This window comes from Psittacula echo, assembly GCF_963264785.1.
Source record: "Psittacula echo genome assembly, chromosome: 8".
Taxonomy (NCBI): domain Eukaryota; kingdom Metazoa; phylum Chordata; class Aves; order Psittaciformes; family Psittacidae; genus Psittacula; species Psittacula echo.
In genome coordinates, this window is record NC_137744.1 from 10,349,259 (window position 1) to 10,366,471 (window position 17,213).

Sequence of the window (17,213 nt, forward strand, 5' to 3'; positions counted from 1 at the left end):
TTCCGCACAAGATGCAGCTGAACACTGCAGCTCCAAGCCTCAGCCTGCATCTCCCAGGCACATCCCTACCAGTGTGTGATGGGCAAGGTTGCATTCCCACCACCCATTCATGTGCATCACAGGAAAGCCTCTTTTAATGCCCTGCCAGAGGGCAAAGCTCCTACCAAACCAAGAGAGAGCTGTTCGCTGCCTCGGCTGCCCAGGCAGGGAATGTCCCTGCAGCCTGGTCCAGTAAGGAGGGACTCCTGGTCGCTGGGAAACTGTCATCATGGACCATTAACAACCAGAAATCTAATTGCTGGCACACACCTCTGGAAGGGGAGACCAAGCATAGTTGCTGTGGTCACGATCTGCATTAGAAAAGGCTTTATGTGGGCAAGGGTGAGTTACAACATTCTCAAGCTGGACATGGTGAGCACATCAGCTCCTCGGGAAGCACTGACAGTAAGCACGCCTGCAAGGGTTCAGGGCAAAAAACCAACCCCTCTGCATTCAGCCTGGCTGAAGAAATGGGAGTTTTCTCCAAAGGCTGGCACAAAATGAATGCGGGATTGAGCCATTCCCGCCAGCAGAAGGCCGGAAATCAGATCCGTGAAGGAACTACAGGAGCTGCTTCCTTCATTATGAGTGTTGATTTGTCCCCTGTTGCTGGAGGGCCAGAGGCTGCCCAAGCTGTGTGGAGCACCTGTGTGCCAGGACTGATGCTGTAGCATAAGAAACCTGACCGAATGCAGCCACATTTAGTGTCAGGCTGTGAGCATGGATGTTCATTAACTTTAGGGCTTTGCTCTCCAGAAATGCTTCTGAAGAAAAGCACTTTTCTCCCCAGGACGCTGCTGTCCAGATTTTCATATTTTATGTAGCTCCCAATTTTAAAGACAAAACCCCAGCGTTTTGTTCATCTGCACCGATAACAGGCTCCTCGTGTTTCCCGCACAATAAACAGCCTATAAATAAAATACCAACATGGATGACACACAGAAAATATCTGTAGGGGATTAGTGTAAGTTCTGGATAATAAAATGAGCTGGTTGAATTATTCATGGTGAATAAATGAGCCCTTTCCCAGTTTGGAAGCAGACCCCAAAACTTGCAGAAGCTCCTGGGATACAGTCAGGATGAGAGCAACTCATTTATCTTGTTAGACCTTCCGTTGTGGTTCGTGCTTTGTCCCACAACTCACAGATGACTGGTGCTATTCCTCAGCGGCCTCCTGATTTATTTTGTTTCTGAAGGCAATGACAAATGATGGCTACAGGACAGGCACTGCCCTTCGCCGTGTGCCCGACCTCACCGTCACGCCAACACGAGCAGCAACGTGAGGGACAGGCTCTCTCCTAGCACTTGGGCACACAGGAATGATCCTTGAACATCAAGGAATCAGGAGATAGGAGCACTCTCCAAGCAAATGAGTATTTGTGAAGACATTATACATGCACCATCAGCTCCAGCAGTGCTGAGCCATCACTCAGGCATGGAAACTAATGGCCAGAAAAAGCACTGGTGCCCTTAGTGAGCAATACCCATTTCCCAACACTTTACATTTGTGCGATACACATCTTTATCAGGGACCAAACCTCGACCTAGCTCATTACAAGAGCATGTGTCTTATGCAGCCTCACTAGATTCATGCTGATGACCAACTCTTGCTGCACACCAGGCAGGCCAAGAAGAGCACACAGTCCTTGGCAGAGACTTGTGGCGTGCTTCAGGCATTGCAGTGCAGCCTAGAAGTGGGTGCATCTGGGCCATTGCCTCCTAGACAGATGATTTGTGAAGCATTTTGAAGTCCTTTCAGTTGAGAAGTGCTGTGCAACTGCTGGAGCCTATCATCGGGGAAGAAGGGGAGGGGGGAAGGTAACAAATTTCCTTACCTATAGGCTTATCTTGTGCTCCAGAGAAACATATTCAAGCATTTTTAAAAATGTGCCACTTTCATTTCCTTCCTACTTATTCCAAAGCAGCCAAAGCTAAGTATAATCAGGACTTAAGTATTCCTCAGAGCCAGACAATTATTACCGGTCTCGGTTGCCCCATCTATTAAGAAGAAACGAAGATATTAACCCAAGCCTTGCAGCAGGACACCACGGCTGTAACCCAAGGCTTCCCGCTGTGACTCCCACACTAATGCCTTCCAACAAAGCACAGTCACCAGTATGCGGGATACAGCTTCACTTCCATGTGGAGATGCCTCAAATTGTGCTCTCCACAAAGGTGGCTCAGCCCTGTACAGCTTCAGTGGAACCTGGCTCCTCTCCTGGGGATCTTGGCCCCTGCTGCTGGGATAGCTCAGCCATTCACAGGCAGCTGCCGGCTCGCTGCCCACTGGTAACGGGACATTGACGGGGATTTTACCTAAAGAGCTGCAGTTCAGCAGCTCTGAGTGGGGAGGAAGCAATCCTTGGAAGAGGGTTGTGCCCACAGCCACTGCCTCCCTGCCCCGCTAAGACATCCCTGCACAAAGAGCACCCCAAAGCAACGATGAAGTGCCCCAGGTCCCCAGGCTGGCTTTGCCACAGCAGCTCCCTTGCTCTCCACTCACCCTTGTCAGCTTTAACTCTGAAAGGCAAACCTCCCTCCCTGGCTCCTCGGGTTTTACATGAAAGCAGTCAGTGGGGAGTTCTTTTCATTCATGCTGGGCTTATACTTCTAAATTATAAAGTGTGTCAAATGAGGATTTAATTTATACTTAACAAGACAACGTTTGTAAATTAATTATTCATCAGCTGATAACGAATAAACATTTCCCCTTTCCTTCCCTCCCCCTTTTTCACAGTGTTTTCACAAATGCACCTCACATGTAAATCTATTCAATCTACTCTGCAGTACTACAGACGTGGCAAAATATGTTCTTCATCCTCAATTTTGTTAGCGTGTTGCATGGTAACTAATGCAGCCAGGCACAGCATTATGAATTTAATTGTGTGCAGCATCTCCTTCCTAAAGAGGGGAGGGGGGAATATTCAACACGGATTTGGACTATCACCCTCTTGGGGTTGCAGTCCCCTGCTCACAGCCAGAAATAAGAAAATAATTTGCTGCAATGAGGGGGGTAGGAGCTTAGCCCTGCTTGCTGGAAATCACTGCACCTCAGAGGCAGCAGAATCGAGCCCCTGGTGAATGATGGAGGCCAATTTTGCTCTTTCTATTTTCATCACCTGTAAGGAATGGGGTTGGGGTGATGCACAATCCCAGCAAAAGAGCTATCATTGAGTTATGCTACAGGATTTGGCACACAAGGTGTTAACCTCACATATACCAAAGAGAGGAGTCTCCAGTACCTAAACTGACCCTGACTACACTGCCTCTGACCCCAGACAGCTGAAGCAGGTAAGGCAGCAGGTCCCTGGATAATGGCGTGTCTCCATTCAGTTTGGTCAGGAGGCTACCATAGTGTTTGGGCTACATTCTCGGTGTTAAACTCCTCAAGCCTCACGCTTGGCTTGGTGCACGAAAGGAAGAAAAGGACATTCAGCTCTGACCTCAAGGAGGAATCTCTGGGCAGGACTGGCTCTATCTCTGAGCTCAGAACAGAAGCACTTTTTCCACTCCCATCCATGCTGGCTCTCATGGTCACTTCATGGACATCCACAGGAGTGAAAGACACTCAGCCCCAGTAGCTGCCATCATTTCCTGAGAGTTAAGCATCCCTAAAGGAAGGTGACCCAGAACTCTAGGTGCCCTTGACACCCGTTAACACTATAATCTATAGCAATAAAGCCATTACAAAACAAAACTAGGAGGAAATTCCTCCAGCAAAGAGCCAGTCAGCAAAAAAATGTGAACCCAAAGTCTCCTCAGTGGGTCCCTGCTGCCACAGCCCTCCCCACAGACACGACAAGAGAACCAAGGTGGTTCATTGCAGCAGGCTCAGCTCAGTGATAAACCAAGGGCACCTAAACAGTATGTTAATGGGAATCTAATTGGGCATCCAGATCTGTGACACAGCTTGGAAAGCTGCGGTGCTGTGGGTGATAAGTCATTTGGCTTGAGGTGCTGCTGGCTGGCACCCAGAAGCAGCAGGCGGCTCTGGAAGGGCTCATGGCCAAGCACATCCTTTCCCTGATGGTGTAAACAGAGCTTCCCACCAGCTTGAGAAGCACCAAGTGTCCCAATCCCACCCAAAGATAACAGGTTCATGATGATAGGGAGGGACTCTGAGCCCATGCAGCATCAGGAGCAAACAGCTGTCAGACCTGATGGTCCCACTTCTCTGCACTGTTTCCCTCTCAGCCCATCCTCTTTCAACCAAGCCCCATCCCACTCCCTATCATTTACCTATCTCCTAGCTTCATTTCTGGTTACTGCCACATTTTGACTGGCAGAGCACAGGAGGTCCTTTCCCCAGGGAGAAGAGAACGTAAATTTGCTCAGCTACCTTAATGGAGAACAAGACTGCCATTCTGGTCTACAAATGATACGGGAAATCACTTTACATTTCTCCCCCCTTCAAACTTGCCTGCCTTCTTTCAGCTCCTGAATGTTCATGTTATTTGTGACAGATGATTGATGAGGGGATGCTGAATTCACACCCGTCACAGGACATTTTCAAATCACCTATTCATTTTTAAGGACTGGAATCAGTTTTGTATCCTGACGTGATTTATCATTTGGAGGTTGAGCAGTGGCTATGCAGGGCCAACTTCCAATCCCTGACAGAGCATCAGCAGGCTGAAGGCAGTGGTGTGGTGAGTAGTTAACCATTTGAGGAGTGAGCAGAAGATCACAGGACACCAGCATTCAAACTACATTGCTTAAGTTACAGCCACCAGCATGTCAGCCCATGCTATAGACCTCCGCTTCAGATTACACAGACCATGCTGGTCCAAGCTGATAGATGCAGTAATGCTGCTGTATTTAAAAGCAGAACTAGGATTTTATCTTCTACATATCCTGGCTATGTGAAAGAGAAATATCTACATAAGATGCTATCATCATAATGCACCTAAAAGAGATCAGTGGGACATTTCCCCTCCAGCGAGCTTCCAGCCTACATGAGCCTCTCTATCTGTGGCAGAGAGAAATTTCACCATGGGCTCAGGAGAGATCTAGCTGGTTCCTTCCCTCAGATAGGTCCATTTCCTCAGGATGCATATGGGAATAAAGAAAGATCAGGCATGTGGGATGGGCCCGATAGCTGAGAGAAGGCAGAGCTTCTTCAGATTGGAAGAAGCTACATAAAAAGAGGCAAAATGGGAATGACATCCCCAGCAGACAACCTGTACCTTAGGTTTGATGCCAGCCTGCCAGCAGCTGGCACAACCCACAGAATGAGTTAATTCATTGTATCAGCATGGAAAAGCAAATAAACACAAAACAAGTGGGTGAAGCAGACAAATCTAGAGGTGACACCATGACAGTGTTGCCACAGCCCCTTTCTCTTGCTTCAGGAGACACTATAGCAAGATGCAGCCTCTTTCATGAGCAGGGGGAGGTATTCAGAGTACAGATGGCAGAAAGCTGCCATCCAAGGCTACAAGACCTGGGTGTAGTTGTCCTCAGTACTTATAGTATCAGCCCAGCATCTCAGGGAGAAAGGTTTTAAAGACTAAGGGCATCACAGATTCAAGTTTAGGAAGTTGCCCAAGGAGTGGTAAGGTAGGGAAGGGAAGAAGAGGAGAAGTGTCCATAGAGAATCTACTTGGAGAGTCATATAGAGGTGTCTTCAGATCACTAGTGACTGTTGGGATGCAGCCAGTAGCATCTGGGCATTTCAGAGAGACAGTGCAGCCAGTTATGAATGATGCCATAAAGTCCCTTAACTGTCTCTACACCAAGTGGTTTCCCCCCCTACCTGAGCAGCTCCTCACCATGCCATTCCCCACGAATGGCAATCCCTTCCTCACGTGGGGAGGCTGCAGATGTGCAGATTAGCCCTGTGGCAGCAGCTTCCTCAGCAGATATAGGCAATTCCAATTGCCAGTCCTGCCTTCACATGCCTGGCTTGCTTTAAGAGCACTGGGAGCCCTTGGGATCCTGTGCAGTTGTGGAGCCCCACTTCATGAAGTGTGAAACTTCTGCTGATGCTTAGAAAGATCCAACCACATGGGCTGAGCTGCTCTAGGAACAGTCAGGAATGCCTTGAGCAGCACTCTCCCAGGATTCTCTGATGTCTCGTAAGTGTTGAGTTCACACAACAGCTCTTCTCCTTGCTGGGGATGGCTGTTGTTACTGCCCTGCATCCTCTTTGCACAGTAACACTGAAAAGCTGAGTATGCCTGAAGCTCCTATACCTGCAGCCATATATAGCTTGTATTAGCTTGGTAGATCTAAAAACCTGGGAGATTGGGATGGATGTATCCATCACCACGGCGTAAGATATGTTTCTTAGGAAACCAGACTAGTAGCAGTGCCTGGTATCTCCTTTTAGCAGGAGATGAACTCTGGATGCAAGAATGGATTTTATAAGACACTCTATTGCTAGTACATGTGATCCTGCAACAGGGAGGAGAGCAGAACTTCCAGCAGGGGTAGGAAGGGGAAAAGTAAGTGGATGAGAGGGAAAAAGAAGGAACGAGGATGTACACTGTGGTTTTGCATGGTTTGCTTGGTCAGTGCAGAGCAGACAGGACAGCCACCTATAACAAAACTCTTATGCTCTACCTCCAGGCACAGCAATGGCCAGGGACGTGGGTACATCCTGCACCCTTCCCCCTGCACTGCTGCTCTTACGTTGCTGTGGCTTTGTGTCCACACACCCAGAGGGGATGGAAAGAGCTTGTGGTATCTGCTGACAACCAGGGATGATATCCACACGGCTTGGGCTGTGGTTGAGGCCATTCGTGCTGGGCCTCCTGATGGTTTCTCATTGTGCACCCAGCCAGGTACCCATCTGGTGGCTTATGAGCACATGCTGCTCAGATGTACATGCTCCTCAGAGGCACATGCTCAGACGTGGCTGGTCAGAAGGGCTGCTTCAAAAGGCTCCCTGGAGCAGAAGAGGTCCTGCACCTACAACACCTCCATACCCAGAGGGCTTTGCTCAGTGGAAATTTTCTACTTAGGAAACGAAAAATAATGTGCCCATCCTGAGAACTTCCTTTTCCAGGGGGCTGGTTTCGTTTCTGCTCTGCTTTGCACTGACAGAAAAGAAAAGCTAAATTGTCCTGGCTGTACCTCTCCTGTCCTCTCCACCCCACTGCCCAGTGGGCCAAAGAAGTCTTCTAAAAGCAATCATGTTTGTTTGAAAACGACTTCACAGGGAAATAATAATGTAAGTTTCCTGTGAGTAGCATCATAAATATTGTGTGAATAAAATAATCAACAGTTGCTTTTCAGTGCATGGCCTGGGAGCTCTTCAGACCAAGTGTTTCTGCAGCTCCCAATGCCATGGGGTCCCAAGCCATAAGTAAAAACTGTCACAGTCATGGTGACATCAATCTAAGGTGCTGTGTGCTGGAGAAGAGCTGTGAGACCTGAGGCACCCTGTGTGCTGCTCCCCAGCACTGCAGGCCAGGCCTGGGCATCCAAGCTTCACACCATCAGACCATTGCCATGGAAACCATCTCCAGGTACCTATTTCAGTCCTCCTGGGAAGCGCTGCTCCCCTTCCCAGCCACCACCACACTGGCTCACCCAAGGTAGTGCAACTTGCCCCAGGCATCCGGGTGCCCACGCACTTCCCAAGCAGGAGAGGTTCTGTCCACACTTTGCCAGTGGGGACCACAGAGCATCATTATCCTTCTTCCTGAGCTCATGAGTACGGTAATGTTGCTGAGCACTTCAAGGCCTTTGCTCCTAACAGGGATGGCTGTCAAACCTTTGTAGCTCCATTTCTCAGCAGGTCAGAGCACCTCTTCCCAAGGGAAGGGAAACAACTCCACCTCTTCTCATGACAACATCACCTTCACACCATGTCCAGCCAGTACAACACAACCTGCCAACAGCGCCAGGCCAGCTACATCCCGCCCTCCCAGCTGTGGTGATACCGCGACCATGCAGCAACGGCCCCACTCACCATCTGGATGACAGACACCGGTCCGATGCTGTTCACGTAGATATCCACATCGATAAACGTGGGCTTGACTGTGAACAAAATGAAACAGGTAATGGTGAGCTGCGGCTGAGATTATTTGTGAAGGGCTGAGGACCAAGGGAGCATCTGGGATCAGCGTGGCTTCATCCCACCAAAAATCCCAACTACAGCAGCCACAAAAGCATGGAAAACACAAGACACAGCCAGGCCAGGTCACCAGAGGGACCTTCAGGGGACACTTACTGCCAATGTCAGGCCTCAGCTTGTTGTCATAGTTCTTCAGCAGCGAGTTGAGGATCTGCGTGGCATCAGTCTCCTGTGCCTTGGGGGTGAGGACCCAGGTTTTATTGATGCTGAGGTAATCATAATCATATTCCTCTGTGCTCTCACACCTGAAGCAGAGACACAAAGGAGAGAGAACATCACTGTTGCAGCTCTTCAGTGCTCTGTGGGAGTAGGGGCACAGCTGGGTTTGAGAGACACTAAAGGAGGAGGATGCAGCACTGCTAGAATGCAGAACATAAGGACCTCGGGGGATCCTCTCAGCCATACTGATAAGAAGACACAACTCACCTGGGACCTTTGCCTGGACCCTGCTGCCAGCAGCTCCTGCTCCTGGAGCTGCCTGCTAACACCAAATACCTCAGCTGCTCTGCCTGCACCTCTGATGAAGACAATGGTGACCAAACAGCATTTTGGGGGTGCAATGCACTTACAACAAAAGCACTTCAGAGAAAAGAGGTCCTAAAACCACTAAGCATGCAGCATGCATGTCTGGTTTGCCAGGAAACCAGCCATCTGCTCAGCACATATCCTTGGAAATTAAAGCCTTATGCAAACTCCTCTGCCCTCAGGCCAAGACCTGCCGCAACCCATTCCCTGTACCCACCAACCCTTCCTCCCCAGCCTTTAATTTATCCTGAGCTCCCATTTAAAGGTGCTCCACCTTCCTGATCTTCTCGTTCCAACCCAGGCAAGGAAAGCTTGCATCCTCCTTTGAACCACTTAGCAACAGCTTCTCCCACTGCCTTTCACATCTGCCCTCTCTAAACCTTTTGCACCCTTCCCTTCTCCTAAAGGAGTTTTTAGAATCACAGAATGGTTTGGGTTGGAAAGGATCTTACAGCTATCCAGTTCCAACCCCCTGCCATGGGCAGGGACACCTCACACTAAACCCTGTTACTCAAAACTCCATCCAACCTGGCCTTGAAAACTGCCAGGGATGGAGCATTTATCACTTCTTTAGGCAACCTGTACCAGCACCTCATTACCCTCGCAGTACAGAACTTCTTCCTTATATCTAACCTTAACTTCCTCTGTTTCAGTTTAAACCCATCACCCCTTCTCCTATCACTACAGCGCCTGATGAAGAAACCCTCTAATTAAATTAGGTCCACATGGTCATGAGGGGGAATTCTAACCACCTGCTGCTGCTCTGGGCAGCTCATTCATGAGCTTGTCCCCACAATGACACAGCCATACATAGGAGAGAATGCTGAGCATTCCCAAACCCAGGACACCCCCCTCGCTGTCTGCCATGTCAGCGTGTCCCCCCGCTCCAGCACCAGAAAGGGTCTCACAGCAGGAGCTTCCATTGTGTTGACACTTCCCAGCTGGAGCCTCGCAGCTCCAAGGTGCAATGAGGCACCATGGATACACAACTCCCTTCAGCGCCTGGGGATGCAAAGCCTGAGAAAGGTACTTGAAGGGGGAAAAAGAGCATTAAATTGACACATTGCAGCCAATTTATGAGGTGCTTCTGTTTGAAAACCCCTGCTCAAACTTGCTTTCACAACCACTTTAAAACTCTTTGCATCTCCCCAGCTTTGAGGTGCTGGGCTGTGACCCCGACAAGGGCTGTGCTGCGTGCAGCTGCCTGCCTGCCGCTGCACATTAGGTACTGGTACATCAGCTTGTTGTTTCCCGTCTGATTGCGCTGCACTTTCTAACGGTGCTTAAGGAGTCTTAGCAACACTGTCAGGATGCGCTTCCCTATGTGAGCCGTGGCAGTGCGGGCTCGCCTGGCTGTGTGCTGTGTTCATGTCTTCGGAATGCAGCCGAGCTGATGGCTCCATGGCATCCAGCAGCAGCAGCAGGAGGCACAGAGGACCACTGCTGCACCCTCCCAGAGATGCAATCTGGGGCTGGTCCCGCTCCTGTGGGGTGCAAACCTGTGTCTGTGCCCACAGCCCAGCTTGGGGCAGGGGAAGCAGTCCTAACTGCTTCCCTTTGCTGCCGGTGCTTGGGGTGATGCAGATGCCTCTATCAAGAGTAGGAACGGCTACATGGAAACCTTGTCTCAGTGTTCTCTTGACCCTACTTGAAGCCAGCCCAAGACAGGTCACTTGCTGGCACTGAGCTCCTCATGTCTCCCTGCCCAAAAACCCAGTTACTCCAAGCCCTAAGACCACAGGAGAGTCCAAAACCGCACTGTGGGGATGAACAAACCCAGGCTGGTTACTCTGACCTTGGGCTTCTGTCTTCACCCCATTTAGTGTCACTGATTAACACCCTAAGGCTTGGAGTAGCATTTCCAGAGAGTCACATCCCTGCTACAGATGCTGTGACACTACCAAAAATATGCTTTTTGCTAATGCAGCTAATCCTGGGCTACTAAACCATACTAAGCCATCTTAGCATAAGCAAGCCAGCTTTTCCTGGAGAAAACATGCTTTTGCTGGGTGTCTGTGCTCACACAGCCGCACATCAGCTCTTGCTGGTCGGGAGTGTGACTCTTAGGCCACTCTATGTGAGATTCTGCCTCCTCCCCAGTCTCTCTTTCCAGTGGCCCCACTTCAAGAAGGGAAGAGTCAAAGAGCTATTGCAGAGGAGAGGAATTAAGGTGACATGTGCGTGTCCCCCCACAGCTGCTAATGGAAATGTCACAGCGCAAACCTGCAGTGATCCCAGCGTGCTCTGAACACTTGCTGGCCCGGCAGCATTGTCTCCTGTCACAAAGTGACTGGCTCAGTGACAGGGAACAGCCAGTTCTCATATGTCTCCATGCAGCCAGGAGGAAAGGCAGACCCACGTCTCCTCACCTCCACTGCTGAAATGTCAGAACATCCACCTCACACCTTCAACATCCCCTCCTGCTCAGCCGTGGGGCTGGGATGAAGCTATAGGCATGGGGTAGGCAGGACAGAGATGGGACATAGTGGGGAATCCCCTGCTCTGACACACATGGTCAGGGCTGTGGCAGCTCCTGCTGGTGCCCAGAGCAGGAGGCCTGCACAGCAGGGAGGTGTCCTTTCAGATGCGCTCACATGAACGGATGAGGTTGGACAACCCTCCTTGGGCAACCCTTGGCATTACAGCAGGACAGTGCCTGCCTCGCCTCCCCCATTCTGCTTTGCTCCAGCAAACCTCTTGCTGAGGTTTCCAAGCACACTGATGGTCAAAGTTAAAGCCACCTGAAGAGCCGGTGGCTGGCTCCATCCCCTCAGTGCACTGGCTGTCTGACTGGTTTCCCTTGGCAGGAAGAGGGGAAGAACAACATTTGACATGAGCCCACTCAGACATACCTAACCAAGACGCATACCCACTACTACTTGCAAGCTGGTGCATTAATGAAGTCTGAGACCAGTAAGTTAATGGTAAATACCAGGGATGCAGATACTGGGCTGTGATTGCCCAGCCCCTCTGCAAACACAGCTCAAAGCCTGTCCTGCCCCGGAGGAACAGACAGCAACAAAATGCAAGAAAAACATTTCCATGGTTGAAAAGCACTGGTCAGTCCCATTACCACATGCTAACGTGTCCTTCCAGCCGTCCATCCCAATGGCTCCAAGGGTGGTAGGCACAGGGATGTTCAGGCAAATAACTCTAAATTAGAAGCGGGTAGAGGATTTAAGGATGGGGGCTCACTAATCTGTACCCTACCTATTTCACATGTTCTTGCACCTCTCCTTTCACAGCATGCTCCATGAAGCCCCAGTGGTCAAGCCTGCACATTTTCAACCATCTATCAAGCCCAGCTTTCTGGTGGTGTGATGCTGTGCAGGGATCCTGCCTTCAGGGCTCACTTAAGTGCCTTGGTCCCAGCCGAGGCAGTGCCCTGGAAATGCTGGTAACCTGGTTCTGTGGTAGGGGGACCGTCCAGGGACACTGAGTCACCCGGCACAAAGCATCCAGCCCACTCCAGCACCAGGGAATGGGTCTTGCAGCTTGTGCTGGGTGGGAGAAGAGCTCACACACATATGCAGCATCTGAACCGGGCTCCTCACCCCAGCACCCACCATTAAGTACAGGGCAGGTAAGATTCACTCCCTGAAGCTATAGCCAGGAAGAATGCAGTGACTGCAGAGTAAGACTGATATAACTTGCTCCTTTTCTCCTTCTTCTCCCACAGGCTTGTTCTCCTGCTTCATCAACCTCTCCCAGCATGCACAGACTCTGGCAAAGTGGGTCTCAGGGAAGAGCTACACACAAGGGACTGGGCAGAAGGGAAGCCGGGCCAGGCATGGAGTAAACCTCCCTGCTCAAGGGCATGTGAATACATGACTTAACAGCTCCTCCGTGTGATCTTGCAGCTTACCACTCACCCTCTCCTAACGCAGTGCTCAGTGTGCTGCAGGGATGGTAGGACACAGGAACAGGGACCACCACATACCCCCGTCTCTAGGTGCTTAATGCCCCCCAGCACCAGCACATTGGGTGTCAGGGCACAAACCGTGGGGCAGCTCTTGCTGCCTCAACCCCGGGAAGGCCAAGACCCAGATGGACATGCAAGGATGGACATTCTGCCCACATCTGAGGTCGGGAAGCCTTGGCAGAGCAGACTGTTGGAAGCAGGATTCATGCTCCCTGTCCCTGACTGCATTTGTAATGGGATTTGATCGGCTTTAAGGCAGCTTATTCTGCCAATTAGCTTCAACCAGTAAAATCCCTCTCCCCCCCAAGCCCTGGGGGGAACAATCTGCTGACAGCATGTTCTTTCCCCACCTAGCCATTTAAACTCACCAGTGGGGATGGGAATTGTAAAAATAAAACTGGGAAAAAGAAACTTGAAAACCCCCTTGCGCGTGGGGCCTTTCATTGCTGTTTACAGGGAAGCACTGCGGGCCCTGGGAGCGAGCTGTCACCTGCCTGCCCCACGCTCCGCTGGTGGCATCGGGCTGGCATCGGGATCCCGCCAGCACCCGGAGCTGGGACCCGAGGCCAACCTGTAGAGTGAGGCAGGAACCCGTGCTGCCCTCCTCCTGCCAGGCTGCGAACCCTGCAGGGTCTTCAGGGGTGCTAGGGGATGGAGTGCAGGGAAAAGGATGCAAGCTCCTTTACACCCATCCCGACTCTGCGTGGAAATGCCCCGGTGATGGATGGAGCCCTCAGGAGGTGCTTAGCTCCCTCTGGTCCTGCTCTGGGCACCGCCAGAAGGGGCTCAGCCCCCTGCAGGATTCAGCCAGAGAGGTGATGGCGGGGTGGAAAACGGGATGTCCTCTTGATTCCCGGCATGCGGAGAAGGGGACCTGGGGTGCAAAGGATACGCAGGCAGTAGGTGCTGCCGCGAATAGACCTGATCCTGCCCTGGGGCCGGCTGGAAGGAGCAGCTGGGGGCACAGAGGTGCCCAAACCCCCGCTGAATCGGGGGGGGGGGGGGGGGGGGGCGGCATAAGGGGGGCGTGAGGATCGATGCTATGTCCCCAGCCCCCTCCCCCCCCATTGCTCCGACGGGTAAACTGAGGCGGGAAGGGGCCTCCCTGTCCCCGGGGGGGTCTCACCTGGCGCGCAGGACCGGCCCGAGGGCCAGGCAGAGCAGCAGCACCGTCCCGGGCATCTCGGCGAGGCGAGGACCGGCCCCGGGGAGGCGACGGCGGCGGCCGCGCTTCTCCTGCCCCGGCGGGGCTCAGCGCGGGGCCGGGCGGGGGGCGGCGGCGGGACCCCCCCGCTGCCCGCTGCGCCGCGCTCCAGCCCCGCCGCCGCCCGCCCGGCTCCGCGCTCCGAGCCCCGCTCCGCGCCGGCGGGGAGGAAGGGGAAAGTTGGGCATCTCTTCACCGGCGGGGAGGGGCCGGCGCACGGTCCTACCGCCCCGCGCAGGGGCCGGCTCCCCCCGCGCCCCCCCGACGGCCGAGCGCCAGCGGCGGGGGCCGCACGGCGGAGTCAGACCCGCGCATCCGCCGCTGCCGAGGAGCCGGCACCGTCAGCGAGCATCGCCCGCTCCCCCTCTGCGCAACGAGGCGCTTGGTTTCTCTTAATAGTGGCTTTTTTTAATGCACATCAGTGGGTGTTTTTCCCTTAAAAAAAAAAAAAAAAGGAAAGAGTGAGTAATTATTGTTAAAATATGCAAAGCGTCAGCTCCCGCTGGGCTGAGCTGCACAGGGAGAGGCAGCCGGGAGCGGGTCCTTTCCCACCTGTTGGGGATGCTGTCCCGCAAGAAAAAGCCGGGACAGAGCATGGGTAGGAGCTGCAGGACAGCCGGGGGCGCGGGTGGGCTCTGGGGTCAGCCTGGCGTGCTCTACTCTCATGGTTTGTGCCAAGCGTTTCTTTGCACTGCTGGAATTTGACTTGTCAACAGCAATAAGAGTCCGTCTCGGCTACTTTGGGGTGACAGTGGCTTGGAATAAACTTTGTGACAGATACATGAGGTGCCAATAATTGTCCTTCCCCATCTGGTTACAGCGTGAGCTGGAGGAGCCCCTGTTCATGGGCCTGGTCCTATGCCTCCAGAGAGTCTTGGAATGCTGGTGACAAATGGGGATTTGGTGTCATCCCTCTGGACTGGAATGGGACTGGGAGCAATTGACTTTCTTCCTCATGGTCCTGTCACAGCCCTGTCACAGCCTTCCTCATGTGAACATGGACAAATCACTTTCCTGCTCTCCATCTGCAGCATGCTGGTAACCACTGTCCCATTTGCTCAGCTCAGCAGGGTAGCGAGATATCTGTTCCCTCCACACATTCAGTGCCTAATAGCCGGGGCCAGCCTCGGTGGGGACTAAGAGTGCTGCGGAGTCCAAGCAGCAAATATCAGCAGCACACCTGGGTGATTTTTCAAGGCTCTTCCTCCGCAGGCTCTCCCTTGCTGATTCTTGCAATGATCACCTTAAGCCCTCAAGCATGAGATCTGAGCAGCCTCAAAGCCGTGTGAGCCAGCTGCAGGCATCGGAGACAGCATTTCCCTGTAAGAAGCAGCTGCAGATTAGGTTTCTTTACTGCATGCAGAGAAGGCAGCTCTGGGATGGCTGAGTTCACAGGAAGCACATGTCAAAAGAGTAAATAATGAATATCAAAGCAGTAATGAAGGTGAAAAGAGCCCTTTAAGCTTCAAAGCAAGCCACCGGACTATCCCAGAAGTTCTTCAGGGATCCGGGTGAAGCTGAAGTTGGGAAAGGTGCAAGAGGAGCCATAGGGAGGACATAGCTGTCAAGGACTCTGGTCATGAGCAGATCACAGAATATCCAGGGGTTCGTATATGTGCTCTCAGCTCCCCCTCAAGACGCAGAATGTGAAGTGGTATGTGGGGACCGATTTCTTTTGATCACCCCTTCTGCTACCTGAGAACTGAGAGATGTGGGGAGGGCTGCTGCTTGGAGAGCTGGAGATAGTCTGAGCAGCATTAGGGAATCACAACATCCGTTCGTGATGCTGTTCTGGGGACACCTTCCAGGCATTCTTATGCACTGGGAACAGCCAAGCAGCTGTCCTCCCTGGTCTTCTCCTTCATCTACACACTGCTTTTCAAGCAAAAACCTTATTAATCAGCATCATAGCCTCAGTCTGGGAGAAACCCATTTCAAATCCATGTTTAATGATTCTGACCAGGAAAAACCACTCTCAGTCCAGATGCCAAAAAGGAGAAGATGTCCTGCACCAGTGTTTGGGGAGGAAACAGCCCCTATTTTCCACTTTGAAAAGACATCTGTTTTGAGATCTGCTGTCATAGGATGCTCCTAACTTAAACAGGGGATGAAATGTTTTATTCGAGGTGCTTTTTGTCCCCTGGTATTTCAGTTTAACCAGCAAACTAATAAAACCTGTTATTTACAGAGTCCTCCTGAGCTCAGAGCCTGAGGGGGCCACGCTGCCACAGTAAATGGGGGTTTGATCCTGCAGTCCACACTGCAGAATTTAGCCCGGGGACACGAGGAGACAATTCCAGCCCTGGCCCACGGTCCCAAACCTTGCAAGGATGGCAGTGCTTTCAGAGGGAGCCCATCTATAGCCAGAGTCCTCTATGAGCCTGGGCACACCTGCAACCCTTTCTGAAAGTCACTGTGCTCCCTCCAAAGCTCCTTTGCACTGTCAGTCATGAAACCTGTGCTGCCGGCTCCGGTGTTGGTGACTGGTGAGATGAAGGCAGGAGGCAAAGCTCTGCCTTCCTCTTCCTTGTGCAAGGAGCTGCTGGCTTCTTGCCTCAGGCAATGCCTAAGACAAGGAATGTCCCTCTCTAAGGAGACTGATTTTCTGGGCAATGTCAGGAGTGCTGTAATATAGATAGGTAAATAGGAGGGTAAATAGATACAAGTGGAGAAAAGTATTAACCCAAGTGTTCAGGAGCTCGTTTCTGAGAAAACTCAGGCTCTTGGCATTTGCAAACTCCTCCTTAGACACATCTTTCAAGGGCTGGAGGAGCAGGGACTGGAGGATCCTGGGCAGAGATAGATCCCATAGGGCTCTGCAGAAACAGATCAGGCTTGAGCACACTGCTGGCAGAGCTGGGGACGCCAGGACAAGGAGCTGCCAGGGTATCCGCAGGCAGCCCCAGCCAGGGCCATGCAGCAGACAGTTCTGAAGGGCTGCATGGAGGTGAATTCACCTTCCCCTCCTCCCATCACTGCTCTACGTCATCTGTCTGAGGACAGAGCACCGTTAGAGCCGCTGCCCTTGATGCTCACTCTCCTCCTGGTAACGATGCGGGGCTTGTGCGGTTACACAGTCAGAGCATCCTCCGGGAGCAGCACAGGTTCACGGGCTGAGGTTTCCCATGGATCTCCTCCCCCTGCCCAGAACAGCTGAGGACTCTGGCAGAAGGTCAGGCTGTGAGTCTCCTACAGCGGCATCCTTGGACTGAGTATGCTGACATGTCTGGAATGGGAGCTGTAAATGACATTCAAGGAGCAGATGGATACAGGGCCCCTGTGGACAACTTGGAGAATGAAAAACCCTGTATAAGCCTCAATCCTTTTCTCTGAGCTGGGGCATGTCCTGCATGGGAGAAACATTTGTTTTCTGTACCAAGGCATTTGTTCAGCATAGCCAAGGTTTTGTCTTTTCCAGGTTCACTGGGCAGGCTGGGCAC

At 52.1% G+C, this 17,213-nt stretch overlaps 1 protein-coding gene across 1 annotated transcript in view; it reads right to left on the reverse strand.

Annotated features, from left to right (window-relative positions):
* LOC308224686 (gamma-aminobutyric acid receptor subunit gamma-4) overlaps positions 1 to 13,751 on the reverse strand; it is a gene marked incomplete at both ends in the record, with an annotated part of 31,783 nt that extends 18,032 nt beyond the window's left edge. Inside the window, 3 exons of the mRNA XM_080624854.1 lie at positions 7,958 to 8,025; positions 8,219 to 8,367; positions 13,696 to 13,751. Coding sequence (XP_080480980.1) covers positions 7,958 to 8,025; positions 8,219 to 8,367; positions 13,696 to 13,751 — 273 coding nt within the window. The remainder of the gene's footprint in view (positions 1 to 7,957; positions 8,026 to 8,218; positions 8,368 to 13,695) is intronic.
* Positions 13,752 to 17,213: the final 3,462 nt, after the last annotated feature.